Below are 18,024 nucleotides of genomic sequence, written 5' to 3'. Positions count from 1 at the left end.
TAAAGGAGAGGGGCGTTATCCTCGTGACACCACGACCGCAGAGGGAGTTGTTCCATCTTCTGTGTCTGTGGGTCTTCATCCTCTTAGGAGTATCCAGAAATTAAAGCTCTCTGTTAGTTAACAAGCAGGCCAGGTGAAAGTCCCAGGACTTTGCTGTTGTAGCATTAGCAAGATCAAGAAAATACTCAAGTGCATCAGAGTATTTTTACAGCCTTCGTTAGACACCAGAAAACCCCAAGGTTTGGGGCATTACATTGCCCAGATTTGTTTTCTGAAGAAGAAGATAGAGAATTAACCAGGGGTGTCGGTGTGTAAAAGGAGGTTTTTGTATTGGCCCAGCTGGAAAAAAACCACTCCTGAACCAGTGTGGGGGAGTGAGGAATGTTCAGAGATTTCTCTTCACAGAGATATGAGGTATTAAATATATTTTTGGGGCAGTGTCACAGCCCTATTTTTTATCATCATTTCTTGCCTGTAGCTTTACTGTCAAAACATCTCAGATTGCTGAAAACTATTTGGCAAAGTGTTCCTATTTACAGAGATTGTGGTGGAGTTGCTGGGATCTATTTATAGAACATTGGAATTGGGTTCACCAGTGTTTCATCCCAGTGCACTTATTCCAAATAACATGAGGAACAAATAGATGGGACTTGGAGAAACCTGGACTTTGGAAGGTGTCCCTGGTGGAACTGGATGAGTGGAATCATGTAAACCATTCCATGATCCTGTGAAATATTTTTTAAACAAATTTTAGATCAGCCACGTCTTGCCTACCTAATGAAGGGGAAATGTTTATCCTACCATTGTCCACTGGAGAATTTCAGGGATAAATTAACTCTGCTGAAATGTGTTTGTTTCTTCAGGTTTAATCTTTTATGACACAAAAGTCACAGTCATGAACAGAGTGCTCAATGCCACTGTCCAAAGAACTGCTGACCACGCAGCCCCAGAAATCACCCTGGATCCCCTGGAGATCGTTGGAGGTACAGCAAGCACTGATCCTTTCCAACCCCATCTGCAACAAGTCAGAGCTGCTTTCCTCCAGCTCAGCTGCTGATTTCCGAGGCTGGAGGTTCATTTTCCCCTTTGTGTTGGGCAGGGGAGATCCGTTCCTCTGAGAATTCCTACTTCTGCCAGGCTGCCCGGCAGCTGGGCTGCGTCCCCTCGTCCCAGCTCTGCGTCAAACTGGCCAGCGGGGGGGACCCCACCTACGCCTTCAACATCCGCTTCACCGGGGAGGAGGTGCACGGCACCAGTGAGTGGGGACAGGGGACAGGGAGGGGGGACAGGGCTCCATGGCACCAGGGACAGGGACAGGGGCACCAGGGAGTGGGGACAGGGCTCCATGGCACCAGGGAACAGGGACAGGGAGAGGGGCACCAGGGAGTGGGGACAGGGGACAGGGCTCCATGGCACCAGGGAACAGGGACAGGGAGAGGGGCACCAGGGAGTGGGGACAGGGCTCCATGGCACCAGGGAGTGGGGACAGGGCTCCATGGCACCAGGGAACAGGGACAGGGAGTGGGGACAGGGCTCCATGGCACCAGGGAACAGGGACAGGGAGTGGGGATGGGGCTCCATGGCACCAGGGAACAGGGACAGGGAGAGGGGCACCAGGGAGTGGGGACAGGGCTCCATGGCACCAGGGAGTGGGGACAGGGCTCCATGGCACCAGGGAACAGGGACAGGGAGTGGGGACAGGGCTCCATGGCACCAGGGAACAGGGACAGGGAGTGGGGACGAGGCTCCATGGCACCAGGGAACAGGGACAGGGAGAGGGGCACCAGGGAGTGGGGACAGGGCTCCATGGCACCAGGGAGTGGGGACAGGGCTCCATGGCACCAGGGAGTGGGGACAGGGCTCCATGGCACCAGGGAGTGGGGACAGGGAGTGGGGACAGGGCTCCATGGCACCAGGGAGTGGGGACAGGGGACAGGGAGGGGGGACAGGGCTCCATGGCACCAGTGAGTGGGGACAGGGGACAGGGAGGGGGGACAGGGCTCCATGGCACCAGTGAGTGGGGACAGGGGACAGGGAGGGGGGACAGGGAGTGGGGACAGGGCTTCATGGCACCAGGGAACAGGGACAGGGAGTGGGGACAGGGCTCCATGGCACCAGGGAACAGGGACAGGGAGTGGGGACAGGGCTCCATGGCACCAGGGAACAGGGATAGGGAGAGGGGCACCAGGGAGTGGGGACAGGGGACAGGGCTCCATGGCACCAGGGAGTGGGGATGGGGGTGCCATGGCACCAGACAGGGCGACAGGGCACCAGGGCATGGGAACAGGGGCTCCATGGCACCGAGAAGTGGGGACAGGGTGCCATGGCACCAGGGAGTGGGGACAGCTACAGCCCCCAGGGACAGCCCAGCTCTTCACCAGGACCTGCCTCGTGTAGACTTTAAGGAGCAGCATTCCCTTGTGGGTGGAAAAGAATGGGATCCCCCTGGATGTTGGCTCTCTTTGGAGTGGTGGTTCCTCAGTGTTTGCACCAGGAGGAGACTGGGTTTAACCACGGGGTGAGGGGGTTCAGCTTTGCAGAGCTGTTCTGTTCCATGGGGTATTGAGGCAGATCCCAAAGAGCAAAGGGATCCCTGCTCTCCAAATGCACATGGGCTGTGCTGCTCCTTGGTGGAGATCCATGGGGGATATGGAGCCAGAGAGCCCAGAACACACTTCTGACATCACCAGCTCCTGTCACCTGTCTGAGGTGTGAGGATGTGAGTGTACAGCCATCAGCTGAGCCAAGGCTCCATGGGACCTTCTCCCAAGGGGAATTCTTGGCTGTGGTGGTACTGACAGGGTTTATGAGGAGATAAATGCTGTGGCTGTGGCTCAGCAGCTGTGTTGAAGCCTGGAGCATCACCTCCGTTGTTGTAGGACAGCCCATCCATCTCCAGCACCAAATCCCATTTGCAGGCCAGCTGGTAGAACAAATATTCCTGCTGTTCTTGGAGTGCTGGAAAGCAAAGCAGCATTTAGGAATTCAGCAGGAACAAAGGAATATTTTCATTGTTTTCCCTCTCTCTTTTCCAGGTGGATCTTTCCGTCACTTCCTTTGGCAAGTGTGTAAAGAGCTCCAGAGCTCCTCTCTCTCCCTGCTCCTGCTGTGCCCCAGCTCTGCTGTCAATAAGAACAAGGTGTGAGATCCCAGTGCCAAAAATGAGGGTTTTTTCTCTTTTTGAATGCTGAGTTAGAACAGGAGTGGGACACATTTGGTCAGAGGTGTGGGGAGAGGCCTCAGATCCATAAAACCAAGCAGATCCCATATCCTGGGAGAGCTGGGAGTTGGTGAATCCCATGTTGCACCATGTGTGCAGCAGGTACTTGGAGAAGGAGCCAAGGCAGCAAAATGGAGCAGAGTTAAAACTCCTGGGCAGCGTTCAGAGTGAGTGAGGTTCAGCTGTCTGTCCCAAACTGGTGAACTTCCATGAATTTTTATTCTGTGGCCTTACTCCGGGAATGTCACCAGAAAGGTCTGTCACGTTGCCAGGAGAATAAGATGCTCCATCCATGCTATTTAGTGTCTTATTTGGTGCAGTAGATGTTCTCTAGAAACAAGATAAAGCTGATGGTCCAAAGAATTCTCAGTAATTCTTTCCTGGGAATATTCTTAGGGTAGGAAACAGCTCGGTTCCCTCAGCTTAAGACCAACTGTGTAACACACCTGGCTCTGCAAGTCCAGGCTCAGAAACATCCCACATCTGAAAGGCTTGGATATCAAACTGATGCAACAAGTCCAGAAAATCCTGAGTGTTGATCAACAGCTTGGCAAAATGGGAACCAACTTTCTGGGGTTGATGATTGGATCAGGAAGTGATAAGGTGATACCAGTGTGCAAAATAGGGACTCTGCTGTGCTGGAGCAGATCCTTTGGTATCCAGCTAAACATTTCCTGACTGGAGCAGGAAGGATACGCCTGCACAGGCCTGCTAACACACAGCCCCTCAGGCTGTGGGCAGCTGGTCAGTGCTGCCCTGTGTGCCCTGTTTTCTCCACAGGGGAAGTACATCCTGACCCCCAGCCCCATCACCTACGCCGAGGAGCAGCTGTTCCATTTCTTTGGGCAGCTCCTGGGCATCGCCATCCGAGCCGACGTTCCTCTGCCCCTGGACCTCCTGCCCTCCTTCTGGAAGACCCTGGTGGGAGAGCCCCTGGATCCCGACGTGGATCTGCAGGAAGCTGACATCCTCACCTACAACTATGTCAAAAAATTTGAAAATGTAGGTCCCTTTTCCCTCTTCCCTCCTTTTCCTCAGGGTTCCCTCATGGCACAAATGTGTCTGCTCTCACTGGTGGCTGTCAGGTGGTTTTTGTGGAAGCAGGGTTGGGAGATGTGTTGATTCCTCTTGCATGCAGGATTTTCCATCCTATTGCCTTGGAGAAGTTTCCTATGCTCCCTTGCTGCTGGGCACGATGGAATTCCGGCTTCAGAAATATTTACTGGAATTGCTAAACCAGACCAAAACCCCCAAAGCAGGATTTTGGTGTTGGACACCTGTGACGAGGCACTGCCATGCAGGTGACCAGGTCCTTGTCCTTTTCTTGTGACAGATCAGTGACGAGACGGAGCTGGAAGCTCTGTGTGCCGAAATCGCCTCCCAGCACCTGGCCATGGAGAGCCCCGATTGCCCCAACAAACCCTGCTGCAAATTCACCTACCTGAGCCTCACTGGGGAGGAGGTGGAGCTGTGTCCCAGGGGCAGGCACATCCCTGTGGGGTAAGGAGCAGCCTTCCAGGCAGGATGTGGCACAGAACATTCTGGAATTGTTCTCCAAGCACAGCCTCTCCAGAGGTGCTTTTGTAATGAATGATCTGGGAAAGCTTTGCTTTGTGAGAAGTTGGCAGAACTTGTGATCAGTGGTGCTGTTTGGCTCTGTAAGAGACAGAGGAGCAGGGCTGGTCCCAGCTGTGGGGGCTCCCAGTTGTGAGGGATGGGCAGGTGGGAGGAGAGGAGGAAGCAGAGGACAGCGGAATTAACTGGGAAGCGTCGGAATGCAACGTGTGTATTGCTGACTGGATTGTTCCAGACCGGGATCTCTCCATAAAACCCTTCCATGTGTAACACAGAGTGGGGCTCAAGGGCTCTCCCAGGTGTTCCTCCCTCATCCCAGGTCTCTGCCTTTGCAGGTGGGAGAACAAGGACGTGTACGCGGCCGCCATCCGGAGCCTGCGGATGCGGGAGCTGCAGACCCCGGAGTGCATGACAGCAGTGAGGGCAGGGCTGGGCTCCATCATCCCCCTGCAGCTCCTGACCACACTCACCCCCCTGGAGATGGAGCTGAGGACCTGTGGCCTTCCCTACATCAACCTGGAATTCCTCAAGGTGCTTTGGCTGCACTGCTGTGGGACACAGAGGGGGATCCTCCCAAGGGAAGGTGGGAAGGGAGAATCTTCTGCTTCTGGTGCAGCCAGGACATCCTTGGGGAACTGCTTGGATACCCCTTTGCCCCCAGGGAAGTTTATTAAGATTTCACTGGATTCAGGAAATAATAGGGTGGGGCTTGTGCAAAGAGGAGTAAGAGTTTGAACTTCCTTTATTTAAAAGTGTAGTGGGGAAGATTGCTGAAGGGAGAGGGGTGAGCAGCAGTGGACGCGTGTCCCTGTCCCCTCAGGCACACACCATGTACCAGGTGGGACTGATGGAGACCGACCAGCACATCGAGTTCTTCTGGAGCGCCCTGGAGATGTTCACGCAGGAGGAGCTCTGCAAGTTCATCAAGTTTGCCTGTAACCAGGAGAGGATCCCCTTCACCTGCCCCTGCAAGGACGGCGGCCCCGACACCGCCCACGTCCCCCCCTATCCCATGAAAATCGCCCCCCCCGACGGCGCCGCAGGTACGGCACGGCCGCTTCCCAAGGGAAAGGAGCTGCTTCTGCCCCAGCTCTGTCCCAGCCTTCAGCCCCCCTTTAACTGGTATTTAATGAGCAGTGACAAAGAGGGGCAGGTGGTTATGAGGGTAAATCAGGAGAGAATTGGGGTTTAAATGATGTAAAGCTAAAACTTCACATAAAACTTGAACTGCATCCACTGGAAGGTTCCCTGCCCATGGTGGGAGAGTGGAACTGGATGAGCTTTAAGATCCCTTCCAGCCCAAACTGTTCTGGGATTCCACAGTTAAAACTTTGCCCTGTAGGGATGCAAGAGACTTTGCTATTTGTCTGAAAAGCTTTTAAAATCATTAAACTATTGGAAAAATACTGGCATGAGGCCTGATGGGAGAAGCACAGAAACATTTACGATCCAAAAGACCCACAACAGGCAGGGATAGGATTTGGGATACCCTGAGGGAGGGAAGTGTTGCGTTGGGTTTTAACCCCTGCCGGTGGCTCTCGCGCAGGTTCCCCGGATTCCCGGTACATCCGAGTGGAGACGTGCATGTTCATGATCAAGCTCCCGCAGTATTCCTCACTGGACATCATGCTGGAAAAGCTCCGTTACGCCATCCACTACCGGGAGGATCCGCTCAGCGGCTGAGCAGGAGCAGGGAATGCCTGGAGGTGACTCCGTGACTCTGCCCAGTGGAACCCCTTCAGTTCCCATCCAGCACCTCCCGTGGGATGAGCTGGGGGTTAATTTATTTCCTGAACCTTCGTTCCCATTACAGTAATTCCCAGAAGACTTCCATTTTGTATTTGTAGACTTTGTGGTGGACTGGTTCTTTTGCTGCCTTGTTTGTGGAATATTTGTAGGATAGTTTAGTAAAGACTGGTTTGTGTATAATTTAATTTGGGGAAAAAACCTTTCCACCTGTACATTTCTAATTTTGTAATCCACAATGGTCTGCCCTGTGCAAACACCACTGGCAGGGAGGGCATTCCAAGGCCGGGAGCCCTCGGAGGGGAAGGCTCACGGATCGCTCTCCCCTGAGAGGTTTTTGAGTACAAAAATGCCAAGTTTGGGTGTGGGGAGGGAATCACTGCATGGGCAGGAGCAGAGCACAGGCAGAATTTGTGGCACTTGCTTGAGGTTTGAAGCAGGAACTTTGCTGCCAAACTGCTTTTCCACCTTTCCACCACTTTCCTTGAAATTTTTCTAAATTCTGACCAAGCACACAGGGGCTGCCACAGGGAACTGGGGGGTTCAGCTCAACACTTTTGGGAAAATTTCCAGTAGAACAGTGAAAGGGTCGTGGTTCCATTGGGATCCCACCCTAGATGTTCTTGAATGTCTGCTTTGCTTAGCTACAAAATAATTTATTGGAATTAAAATATGAGCAGAACAAAACAGCTTCTCTCCAAAGGGTGTAAGATACCACAGTCCATCCCAAAAATCTGGGACTTTATCCCATTTCCCAGTGAGCTCTCAGAACAACCAGGGGGTGCTCAAACACCTGGAACTCGTTTTTGTACTCAAAAATCTTTGATCCAAGAGCAAATTATCCTAAAAACCTCTGACACCCGGCAGGAGGACAAAGTCGCCCGTTGGAAGATAAAGCTCCTGTTCTGTGTGGAAAGCTGGGAGGCAGCTGCGGAGCAGGAACAACTCCACGTTTCACTGGTGTTCTGTGGAATGTTCTGGATGGTTCAGAGCAGCCCCTCCACAAGTGTCTCATCCCTCACCAGGATTTTTGGGACACTCCAGCTCTGCTGATCCCTCGGATCCTGAGTTCTGAGGAAGAGACCATCCCGGAATCTGTTGGTGCTGTCCGTGAGCCGAGTGCCGGCACGGAGCTCTGGCTGAGGTGACTGAACCTTCAGCTCGGTGTCCCGTGGGTCTGGAACAGCTCCCGGGAATCCCAGATGTATTTATTGTACATTATTGTGAATAGTGGGAACGCTGAGTGCGTGGGATGCGGGAGAGGCGGTGCGAGTTTGGGATGGGTGTCCTTGTTCTTCCGTGAGCGAGTGGGAATGGGAATGTGTGTGCAGCAGTCGTAGGTAGTCGTCGGCATCCGGAGTCTCCCAACCCCGTGGTTAGGAAGCTGTTACCCTCCCAATGCATATTGCCCTGTCCAGGGAACAGATCCATGTAGGAAGAATATTTACTCTTGAATCTCGTCCATTTCCTGGTAGAAGCGTTTATGTAGCTCAGAAACCACTCGGAGCAAGCGGGAACACCTGGAGTTTACAAAGACCAAGGGACAACAAAGCCGAAGGGGCGGCTTGGAGCCGGTTTGTTCCCAGACAGGAAAGGTGGGGAGCGCCGGCTGGATTCCGTGGCAGAGCTGTGGCCCCGGGCTGGGCTCTCTCTGGGCTTCTCCTGGGGTCCAATCCCGAAATGCCGAGGGGCCATCCCGGAGGGCTCCGTGTGCCAGCGGTTCCCAAGGCTCCAGTTCCAGCTGTGAGTAAGAATCTGCTGCTGCTGTGTGTGTGCTCCTTTGGGAAGCACATCCGAGTGGAGCACACCTGCACCCGGCCCCGGGCGTGTGCTGGAACGTTACTTGATCCGTATTTATTACAGTTAATTATTTATGATTACAAATAACGAACTTCTCGTCGCTGCCGTTTGCACCTGGGGGTGTAAATGAAGCTTCTTCTACAGGACAAAAGTCGCACCAATAACCAACTTCCATCGACTTCCGTTTGTTCTGGAGAACAGGATGAGCCCCACAAGAGGAATTGTGGGAGTTTTTTGGCTTTTTTTTTTTTTTTTTTTTTAATTAATTCCGTGCTCCTGGGAAGGAAGTGCTGCAGCACCTCAGCTGTGGCTCAAATGGCCTTTTAATTAAAGCTTTTCTAATCATCCTTAATTCCTCGTGCTTTAAATGAACTTGACATTGTCTGTACTAGGCTTGTTTGTCGAAGCAAAGATTGGTTTGTGATGATTATTATTATTTTTTTTAATATATATTCATTCAGAATGTAAAATTATACTAAACAATGGAAAAACTCTGGAGCTGGGTATTAGTTCTAGCTTGGTGTGTGTCCATCTCGGTTCCATACACGGCATTAACCTGTAAGTGCTCTTGGCCATCGAGTGTACACCTGCATAAAGGAGATTCTTAACATCCCTGGAGGTGTTCGTGTCCTTCTTTGGGGCTGCAGGGAACGGGATCTGCTGCTGGAGCTGCCTGAGGCAGAGGAGAAGGGGGAGGAAGGGAGCTGCAGCTTCTCTGTTGGAATCCCACTTCTCTGGGTTCTTTGTGTGTACTTGGAACAAAAGGTCAGGATTTTGTTCCAAAGGGAAGCACGGCCACTGCTGAGGTTGTTCCCCTGGGATATTCCTTGTGCCTGAGGCACAGCACAGGCTCTGCCACCTCAGTCATGAATTATTTGTCATACTTAATGATTCCTGACCCACAGCACCCTGTTATCCATCCCAAACCGCAGGGACCAGCTCCCATTCCCAGATCTTCCCACAGCCCTTCTCCCCAGGAATGGGAAGAACAGAGGTTTGGTGTCCCCCTGTTTTTAATTACTTTTATTCTTTTCTTGTCTAAATAAACACATTTGGTGGGAGCATCTGTAAAATGGCTTTATTTTAGGAGGAAGTTCCCTCCAGCCTTTGTTGGGCTCTGGCTGTTCCAGGGGGCTGGAGTTGGCACCTGAGACAAGGCCTTGGTAACAACCCTGCCCCAAGGGTGGCTAATTAGCCCTGCCAGTGCCATCTGCTGCACCTCCTTAATTAGGCTGATGCTCACTGGTGTTATCCAGGATCTGCTCCACTTCCCAAAGTCCCAGGGATTCCAACAGGGAATAACAGCAGGACTGGATCCTCAGCCAGGGGCTGTGGTCCTTGTCACCCCAGGGGACAGATGGCACTGCACAACGGTTTGGGACAGCATCAGAGAAATTTTATTCCAAGGAACTTAAAAAGCTTTAACTTGAAAATGCAGCGTTGAGAAGCCTTGGAGCCCTGACCCTGCTCTGTGTGGGACAGGTCTGGAGCGCTGACTGCTCCCTGTTGGTGTCACCAGCTGTCCCTGAGCATTCCAGGGCAGGACACACCCAGAGCTCAGGGTGGTGCAAATCCCATCCCAGGGTGACACAAGGAGCCCACATGGACACAGAACTCAGGTGGGGCCCAAGGTGAGACTGGATGCCTTGGGGGTGATGCTTGAAGCGATCAGAGACATAAAAACCTGAAGTTTGCTCTCACAGATTAAAAATAGAGATTTAGAAAATCATCACTGCCTAAAAATTGAAGCTCAGTGTCAGAATTTGCTTGCACTTGGACCAACGAGTTTGGCAGAGCCTGGGGGGAGGGCTGGGTGCTCCATGTTTTCCACAGGCCTGGCTCATTCCTCCGGCTGTCCGGCTGCTGGGCTCTGGGTTTTTGCCTTATGGGAAGGGGAAAAGAAAAATGCTGTTTTCAAATATGACTTAATAAGGGAGGGCTGTAAAAAGCAGCTCCTTGTCCTGGCAAAACCATCAGGAGCTGCCCCTGCAGCCTCACCTTGGAGCTCCGGCGCCGGAGGCCGCTGCGCCCGTCCGACAGCCCCAGGCTCCTTCCTCCTGCGGCGCTGGAGCTGCGGGACAGGGACAGGGACACCTTCAGAGGAGGCAAAGCCACCCGTGCTGCATAAACACAGGACAGCACAGCAGGGACACAGGGAAGGTCGAGGGAGAGGCCCTTGAGTCGCCTCTGACCTTGGCCCAGATGTTTCAGCAGCAGAACCAGCTCCTGTTCAGGGCCCAGGTGAGAGCAGAGCACTCCCATGGACAGGTAATGAGGCCTTAACCTACATTTTATCCCAGTGACCAGTGGGTCTGTTCTATTTTGAGGCAAAAACCTAAATTTCTTGTTTGAAACTCAGATAAGCACCAGCCAAATTCAACTGAGTCAATCTGAAAGCCTTTGAAAACCCTTTCAGCCACAGGCAAAGCCAAGGGGATCCAGATTTGCACCATAAGAAGGGGAATGGACCAGAAGGCAAAGGCATTACCTTGGCTGGGCTGGAGAAGCTCTGGAGGAGCTGGAAGCGAAGGTTTCTGCCTGGAAGTGCTGAGCAGGTCTTGCCCGGGGTGCTGTCCCAGCTGCAGTGTCACCTCTGTCCTTCCATGTCCCCTCACTGCCACTCCCCTTCCCGGGCTTGCCCCGCGTGTCACCGGCTCTCCCTGGAGGGGACAACGCCGCGTTCCCAGCCTTGGCCACCTCCGTCCTCAGCCTGGTCCCTGCAGCAGGGCACAGCCCCAGCTTCCCAGAGCCTTCTGCGTGCCAAGGAGAAACATCTCCTGCAGGGACAGGAGGTGGAGCTGAACAGGAACTTCAGCATCAGGAACAGCCCCAGTGCTCACCCCAAGGACACAGTTCCAGTGATTCCATCCTCCCTCCCTCCCTGAACCCAGACCAAGAGCACAGGATGAAGATTTTTGAGAGGGAACAGGGGAACAGCATCTCCTCAGTGCAAGCACAGGGGAGCTCTGCCCACACCTTGGTGCCGGATCCGTCGCCGAGCCGGCTCTGGCGATTCCCGTCTGTCCCCGTGGGGCTGAGCCGGCAGCTCCCGAGCTGCAGTGTCACCTGTGGGGCTGGCAGGGCGCAGGTCACAGTGGTGCTGCAGCAGAACACACAGTGCTGGTCAAGTGAAGCTCAGCCAGGTGAAAATTCCTGGGAAAACACTGCGGAGCAGCAGCACTTGGAGACGTTAAGGTGAGTAGGGAATTGTGCAATCACAAAATGGTTTAAAGATCTTAAAGCTCATCCCGTTCCATCCCCGTCAGGTTGGACTGGGCTTGAAGAACCCTGGGTTACTGGAAGTGTCCCTGCCCATGGCAGGGGGTGGAATGGGATGGGCTTCAACATCTCTTCCAACCCACACCATTCTGGGGTTCTGTGATAAGCTCTGAAGTTTTATCAGATCTCATTTCCAGAACAGATTTTGCTGTCCCCCAGGAGGGGAGAGGCTCAGAACAACCAACCCAACCCCAGCTTCAGCAGTTGTTGGGACTAGGAATGTGAATGAACCATGACACAGAGAATGGGTGAGCTCAGCATTCTCCCATCTTGTCTGGAGCAGCAGCAGATTCCAGAGGACTCTTCCCTGGGCACGCCACTCCCAGGGCTGGAGTCTGTTCTGTACTTCCCCTCCCACCCAGTTTTACCCTCGTGCTCCTCTCTCCCCTCAGCTGACTCATCCAGGGCTCACTTCATTTTCTGGGTGATTCAAACATTCCGATTGTGCAACTCCAGGCCCTTTTGTTCAGTTTCATTACAAGAGCTTTCAAACTAATCCAGTACTTTTCAGGAGGAGCCTCAGTGCAGCACAACCCTTCATACGGATCCCAGAGCTTTGTGTGGGAAGATGTGAGCCAGGGGCAGCTCCCTGAATTCCTGGAATGTGCCACAAGAGCCTCCTGGGACTGGGCCCATCTTTGAACAATGGTTGTGACCCAACAGAGCCTGTCCTGCTCAGTACCTGGTGATGAAAGAGAATCTCCTCTTCCAGCTGGATGCCACAGAATTCACATGGAATCATGATGTCTCCTTCTGCCTGGACAGCTTGGGGCTGGGATGAAGGGACAGTCCTGTGGCTGTTGGACCCCCCAGCTCGCAGACCACTGCATTCCCATGGATTTGGAGAAGAACTTCTCTTACTGAACGAGGCAAAGGCACTTGCTGGGTTACACCCTGTCTGTTACACAAACAACACAGAAAAATCACCTTTCCTGATGAGCCAGGTGGGCACTGAAAACCACTTTCCTTGGCAAAGACCCAAATGCCAGATGTCACCACACCCTGCTCAGTGACAGCCACAGAAAAGTCTTCACTGCAAACCCCAAGACACAAGGAATTCTCAAACCTGGTGAAGGATCAGATCTTCAGCAGGACACAGCTCCTCACAGAACTCGCAGGGCAACATGATCGTCTCCTTGTCTGCAAGAGAAGGAAGGATTATGTCCTCTGGGTTCTGCTAAAATCACCTCCTGCTGTGTCACTAAACCCTGTGGTGCCACTTCTCCTCTCAGAACAAGCTGCACTCCAGGATTCCCCCAGATCCTCCTTCCCACCATTTTCACTTCCACAAAAACCTTGTTCCCCACCAGGGCTCCCACCATACACCCAGGTCAGAGACCCACCAATTTAATAAGCTTTTACTTCTTCACTTGCTGCTTTGCTTTAGGAATCTCAAAGTGACTGATATTGATCTTTTAAAATACCTAGGTAATCTTTTAACACTCCAAATCCAATTTTTCCTTTCCCCCTCCCCTCAAATTTAAGGATAAACCCCATCACAATTGTGTTTATACCTGTTTTGCTGTGGTTTGATGTGCTAAAGGACCCTGGAGAGTCACAGGAGATGTTGGACAGGTCTGTTTCATCAAGATGGGCAGATTGTCCAGGCTCTTTGGTGTAGTCATATTCCCAGAAATCCCTGGGAATGTCAGCTGCAGTATTATGGTGAGGATTATTCTCACTTTGCATGCTGAGAGCCAACACATAGTCCAGGTCAGCATTCCAGTCTTCAGGAAGTTGGGAGTGAAGGATTTCAGGTCCCTCCAGCTCATCTCCTTCAAAAGACAAATATTGTACATTTGGGAGAACATCAAACCTGTCACCAGCAGCTCCCTCTGGACATCAAATTCAGCTCCAGGGTTTCTCCTGGAGTTCAGAATCTCAAAGCCAACGGCACCTCTAACAGAGCCAAGAGGATGGAGAAAAATCCAAATTTTAGCCCAAATTACAGGGAGCAAACTCCAGTTTCATTTTTAAGCCAGGTACTTTGAGACAAAAAATAAAATGAAGCAACTGGGCTTTTATCCCAGGCACCTCAGCACTCCTGGCTTACACCTCATTCCATGGGTAAACATTCCCACCTGGTGCCTCTGGAGCATTCACTATCCTGTGTTTTCACAGAAAGGAATCACAAAACCTCACACCTGGACCAGCTACCAAATGAGCAGCCAGTTCTTCCTTTCTTTGTCCATTTAAGGGGTTCTGTCCTTAAGATTCTGTCTTTAGGGGTTCTGCTCTTGAAGTTCTGTCCCTTAAGATTCTGTCTGTCCTTAGGGGTTCTGTCCCTTAAAATTCTCTCTGTAGTGGTTCTGTCCCTTAAGATTCTGTCTGTCCTTAAGGGTTCTGGTCCCTTAAGATTCTATCTGTCTTTTAAGGGTTTTGGTCCCTTAAGATTCTCTCTTTAGTGGTTCTGTCCCTTAAGATTCTCTCTTTAGTGGTTCTGTCCCTTAAGATTATCTCTTTAGTGGTTCTGTCTCTTGAGATTCCATCTGTCTTTAAGGGTTCTGTCCCTTAAGATTCTGTCTTTAGGAGTCCCTGCAGCCGTGTCCCTTAAGGGGTTCTGTCCCTGCAGCCGTGTCCCTTAAGGGGTTCTGTCCCTGCAGCTGTGTCCCTTAAGGGGTTCTGTCCCTGCAGCTGTGTCCCTTAAGGGGTTCTGTCCCTGCAGCCGTGTCCCTCAAGGGGTTCTGTCCCTGTAGCTGTGTCCCTTAAGGGGTTCTGTCCCTGCAGCTGTGTCCCTTAAGAGGTTCTGTCCCTGCAGCCGTGTCCCTTAAGGGGTTCTGCCCCTGCAGCTGTGTCCCTTAAGGAGTTCTGTCCCTGCAGCCATGTCCCTCAAGGGGTTCTGTCCCTGCAGCCATGTCCCTTAAGGGGTTCTGTCCCTGCAGCCGTGTCCCTTAAGGGGTTCTGTCCTTGCAGCTGTGTCCCTTAAGGGGTTCTGTCCCTGCAGCCGTGTCCCACAGCCGCTCTCAATCCCCCTTTTCCCCGCTCTGGCTCTCCCCAAGCCCATCCCTGGTACCTGCTCCCCGGCGGCCCCTGCCGGCTCCATCCTCGCTGCCGGAGGCGGGCGCTGTCCCGCTGCCCTCGGCTGCCTTCTCCTCCCTGCCACAGAGCCGCGGGTGCTCCCTGAGCTCCCTGAGCAGGACGTTGCGGCCGCAGCGCCCGCAGGGCTCGGTCCTGGCCCCGCAGTAGAGCTCGTGCTCCTGGAGCTTGTTGAAGGCCAGCTGGATGTCACAGAACTGGCACAGCACGGGGCGCAGCGGGCACGAGGACGCCTGGGAAAACACACCGGGTTACTCTTCCCACGGAGTCTTCTCAGCTTTGGAGCTCTCTGTTGTGTCCTAACCTGGAGCGAGCTACGACGTGGGAATGCAACTGTGATGTGTTGGAGGGACAAATTCGGCAGCTGAAGCTCTTCAGACACTCAGGACATGATTTCTGGACTTGGGTTTTAGATATGACCCAGTTGCATTCCATGAGCACAGCTAAAATCCACGTTGGTTTTCAGGGAACAGACTTACACCTCATTTGCTGCTCAACAAGAACTGCTTGGAAATGTTCTTTACCCCACACTGAACCCCCTTCAAAAGGGGTTAAAAATAGATAAGATATGTGATATTTGCAGATGCTGCACTAATGAACAACCCACACTAATAAAACATCATCATTTGCTTTGAAATCCAAAAGAACCACGGGCAGGATTAGCTACTCCCAGGGTTTAGAACTGGACAGATTTTCAAAGAAAATCCTTTTTCCCTCAGCAATCAGCAGGCTGAGGTGGCAGTTCCAGAGTTGTCTCTAAAGGAGCCCACAGGAAGGGATGACATTTTTAACAAGATTGTCTGTGACAGCAGCCAAGTGGATTCAGAACTCAGAAAATCCCACTCTGGCCTATTTTAGTTTATTTTACAGGCTATTTTTAAAGTCTGTTTGGACAGATTGAGTTATTAAGTCACATAATGGCTCCAGCAGAAACATGAAACAGTAAAGGAATGAAAAAAAGTCAAGCCAATCATACTTTAAATAGCTATTTTTCAACTGACAAGGACAAAAAAAAAATCACCAATTATCACAGATACCCCTTTGATATGAAGCCCTGAGTGGCTCCAGGACTTTAGGGCAGTTTCCAATCCCTTCTCCCAGAGGGTGTGAGTTTAGGAAGCATCACTCAACAAAAGGATGCACAAGCCCCAGGCTGGAATCCAGGTGCTGGCTGACAGAAAGGCTCTGGAATCTGTGAAACACCAGAGCATCCCCCAAGGGTTCAAGAATATAAAATCCACCAACCTCGTGGTCCTTCAGGAGGCTGCTTTCCATCTTCATCCTACATTTGCAGGTGACCTACAGCAAAGAGACCTCATTAGGAGAATTTCCACAGGAATGAGCAGCTTCAGAGCAGAGATGTCTCTCACCTGCACATGTTCAGACTCAATGTGGTTCTTCATCTCAGACTTTGGGATGGAGTCGCTGCAGTAGGGGCATATTTCAATATTTCTTCTACAGTGGATTTCATGGATGATGAAATTGACTGCAGGAATATCCTTTTTGCTGTGAGAAAGTCGCTGAGGTTACTGAGCAGAAACACACTGACAACAAATCCAAGCAGTTGCTCACAACAAAAAAGATAACGCTAAGCAAGAGTTCGATGAATTCACGGTTAAAAGTGAGTAGAGAAAGGCCCAGCCAGGCCTCAGGGCTCCAGCACAGGTGGATATTAATGTGTTTAACATGCAAAAGTCACACTGCATTCAGATAAAATCCAGGTGGATTTATTTTCTTATGTGAAAGGGAAATGTTGCAGCACAAGTTATCGCCAGGGATCAAGTTAATGAATTAGTCTGAGAAGATAAAGGTTTCTTCCTGAAAATAACTTGGCTCTGAGAGGTCAAGCAGTGCTTTGGAAAGCAGTCAAACAGTGCCTTTTTTATGCCTGACAGATCCTGTTCCAGGATAATGGAACCATGGAATGGTTTGGGTGGGAAGGGACCTTAAAGCTCACAGGGACACCCTCCACAGACCAGGCTGCTCAGAGCCCCAGCAGTAACAACACTGCTCTGCGCCCCAAAATTCCCCAACTCGCCTCACTTTACTCCAAAATTCCCCAATTCTCCTCATTTTTAAGATGCTTGTTTTCTGTCTTGAAACCAAACAGAACTGAGGCACCTGGAGCTCAGTCCTTACTCCTGCCTCAAACAGGAGGCATTTCTACACGGATCATGCCCTTTCCAAGAAATCCACCCTGAAAACACCTAAATTAATTTTAGAACCTTTTGTTTGCTAAACCCACAGCTGTTCTCTCCCCTGCAGATCCCAGGCAGCCAAAAGCCTGGCAAAGCAACAAAGTCCAACAGCAGCGACTGAACTGCACAGACCAAACAAACCAGGCTGATGTTGCAAGAAACTGTCTGGATTCTCATGTCTCTTGGGGAGAAACAAGTACAGAAAAAGTTAATTTCTTCAGCTGCTTGAATTCGACACACAACACTGGGCTCTGCACAGAGGTGTAATCAAAGAGAAAAACTTCCACAACAACACTGCCTACTGATCCCATTTTCGTATTTCTGCTCCTGAGACACGGAACTGCTGAAGAAAAAACTTGGAATCGCGTATTTTGTGCGGATCTCACGGAAAAGCGAGCCTGGATTTCCATCCGAACGTTTTGGTTTCTATTCAAGTTCCCTACTAAGCCAGAAGGGAAATGCGACGCCCCAACGCCTACGGCAAAGGCCCTACGGTGGTCCCCGGTATTTCACCGCGTTCCAAGGAGCTGCACCCCGATGTGCCGGCGGGGCCCGGCCCACACCGAGTCCGACCCTCACCGACCCCGGCCCGGCCCGGCCCTCACCGACCCCGGGCTGGCCCTCACCGACCCCGGGCTGGCCCTCACCGACCCCGGCCCGGCCTTACCAGTTGCCGCAGAGCCGGGACTCGGCCGCGGGCACGGCCGCGATGGCCATGGCTCCGTGCGGTGCCCGCTCCCCTCACAGCCCCGGGCACCGGGCCCGGCCGCTGCCGCCTCGGCCCGCCGGGGAGAGCGCTGCGAGGGACCGGGGCGGGACCGGCGAAAGCGCGGCCCTGCGGGGATCGCTCGGGGGTGCCAGTCCCGGGGTCCCACAGACTGCTGAGGGTGCCGGTGTCGGGTGCCGATCACCGGTGCCGATCTCCGGTGCCCCGGCCCGGATCTGTGTCGGTGGCCCGGCCCGAGTCGAGTCGGGTCAGGTCAGGTCAGGTCAGGTCGGGTCGGGTCGGGTCGGTGCCGGTCTCTGACGGCCCCGCCCGCGGAGGTGGCGGTGCCGGTGGCGGTGTCGGCCCGGCGGGTGCCGGTGCCCGCCGTGTCCCGCCGTGTCCCGCTGCCCGCGGCAGCCCCGCCCCGCCGGCCCGTTCGCCGTTGCCCGCCCCCGGCCGCGGCT

At 52.7% G+C, this 18,024-nt stretch overlaps 2 protein-coding genes across 4 annotated transcripts in view; one reads left to right on the top strand and one right to left on the bottom strand.

Annotated features, from left to right (window-relative positions):
• HECTD4 (HECT domain E3 ubiquitin protein ligase 4) overlaps nucleotides 1-8,954 on the top strand; it is a 66,030-nt gene extending 57,076 nt beyond the window's left edge. For both annotated transcript variants that reach the window (XM_053959252.1, XM_053959251.1), the window contains exons 69-76: nucleotides 864-983; nucleotides 1,100-1,255; nucleotides 3,036-3,139; nucleotides 4,001-4,222; nucleotides 4,554-4,720; nucleotides 5,131-5,326; nucleotides 5,616-5,838; nucleotides 6,342-8,954. In XM_053959252.1, coding sequence (XP_053815227.1) covers nucleotides 864-983; nucleotides 1,100-1,255; nucleotides 3,036-3,139; nucleotides 4,001-4,222; nucleotides 4,554-4,720; nucleotides 5,131-5,326; nucleotides 5,616-5,838; nucleotides 6,342-6,478 — 1,325 coding nt within the window. In that variant the 3' untranslated portion in view covers nucleotides 6,479-8,954. The remainder of the gene's footprint in view (nucleotides 1-863; nucleotides 984-1,099; nucleotides 1,256-3,035; nucleotides 3,140-4,000; nucleotides 4,223-4,553; nucleotides 4,721-5,130; nucleotides 5,327-5,615; nucleotides 5,839-6,341) is intronic.
• Nucleotides 8,955-9,715: 761 nt separating this feature from the next.
• On the bottom strand, nucleotides 9,716-17,951 carry TRAFD1 (TRAF-type zinc finger domain containing 1). Of its 2 annotated transcripts, none has more exons than XM_053959017.1 (11): nucleotides 17,522-17,951; nucleotides 16,027-16,162; nucleotides 15,902-15,955; nucleotides 14,634-14,889; nucleotides 13,135-13,395; nucleotides 12,687-12,760; nucleotides 12,303-12,518; nucleotides 11,318-11,441; nucleotides 10,830-11,001; nucleotides 10,340-10,412; nucleotides 9,716-10,223 (listed from the first exon to the last, which is right to left on the bottom strand). In XM_053959017.1, the coding sequence occupies exons 1-11, from the start codon at nucleotides 17,569-17,571 to the stop codon at nucleotides 10,182-10,184; spliced, it is 1,458 nt and encodes a 485-aa protein (XP_053814992.1). In that variant the 5' UTR covers nucleotides 17,572-17,951; the 3' UTR covers nucleotides 9,716-10,181. The 2 variants fall into 2 exon arrangements, with proteins under 2 accessions (XP_053814992.1, XP_053814991.1); XM_053959016.1 differs by having other exon boundaries at nucleotides 10,830-11,118; nucleotides 17,522-17,949.
• Between the last annotated feature and the right edge of the window lie 73 nt (nucleotides 17,952-18,024).

Source organism: Vidua chalybeata, chromosome 18 (genome assembly GCF_026979565.1).
Source record: "Vidua chalybeata isolate OUT-0048 chromosome 18, bVidCha1 merged haplotype, whole genome shotgun sequence".
NCBI lineage: Eukaryota > Metazoa > Chordata > Aves > Passeriformes > Viduidae > Vidua > Vidua chalybeata.
Note: the sequence above shows the minus strand (reverse complement) of the source record. Positions and strands in the feature narration are given on the sequence as shown.

Coding starts and splice junctions, on each gene's coding strand:
- TRAFD1 (XM_053959016.1), bottom strand. CDS start 17,571: ATGGCCATCGCGGCCGTGCCCGCGGCCGAGTCCCGGCTCTGCGGCAAC. Junction 15,956..16,026: donor TTGAGTCTGAACATGTGCAG/GTGAGAGACATC, acceptor TCTTTGCTGTAG/GTCACCTGCAAATGTAGGAT. Junction 12,761..13,134: donor ATCAAACCACAGCAAAACAG/GTATAAACACAA, acceptor CTTCTCTTGCAG/ACAAGGAGACGATCATGTTG.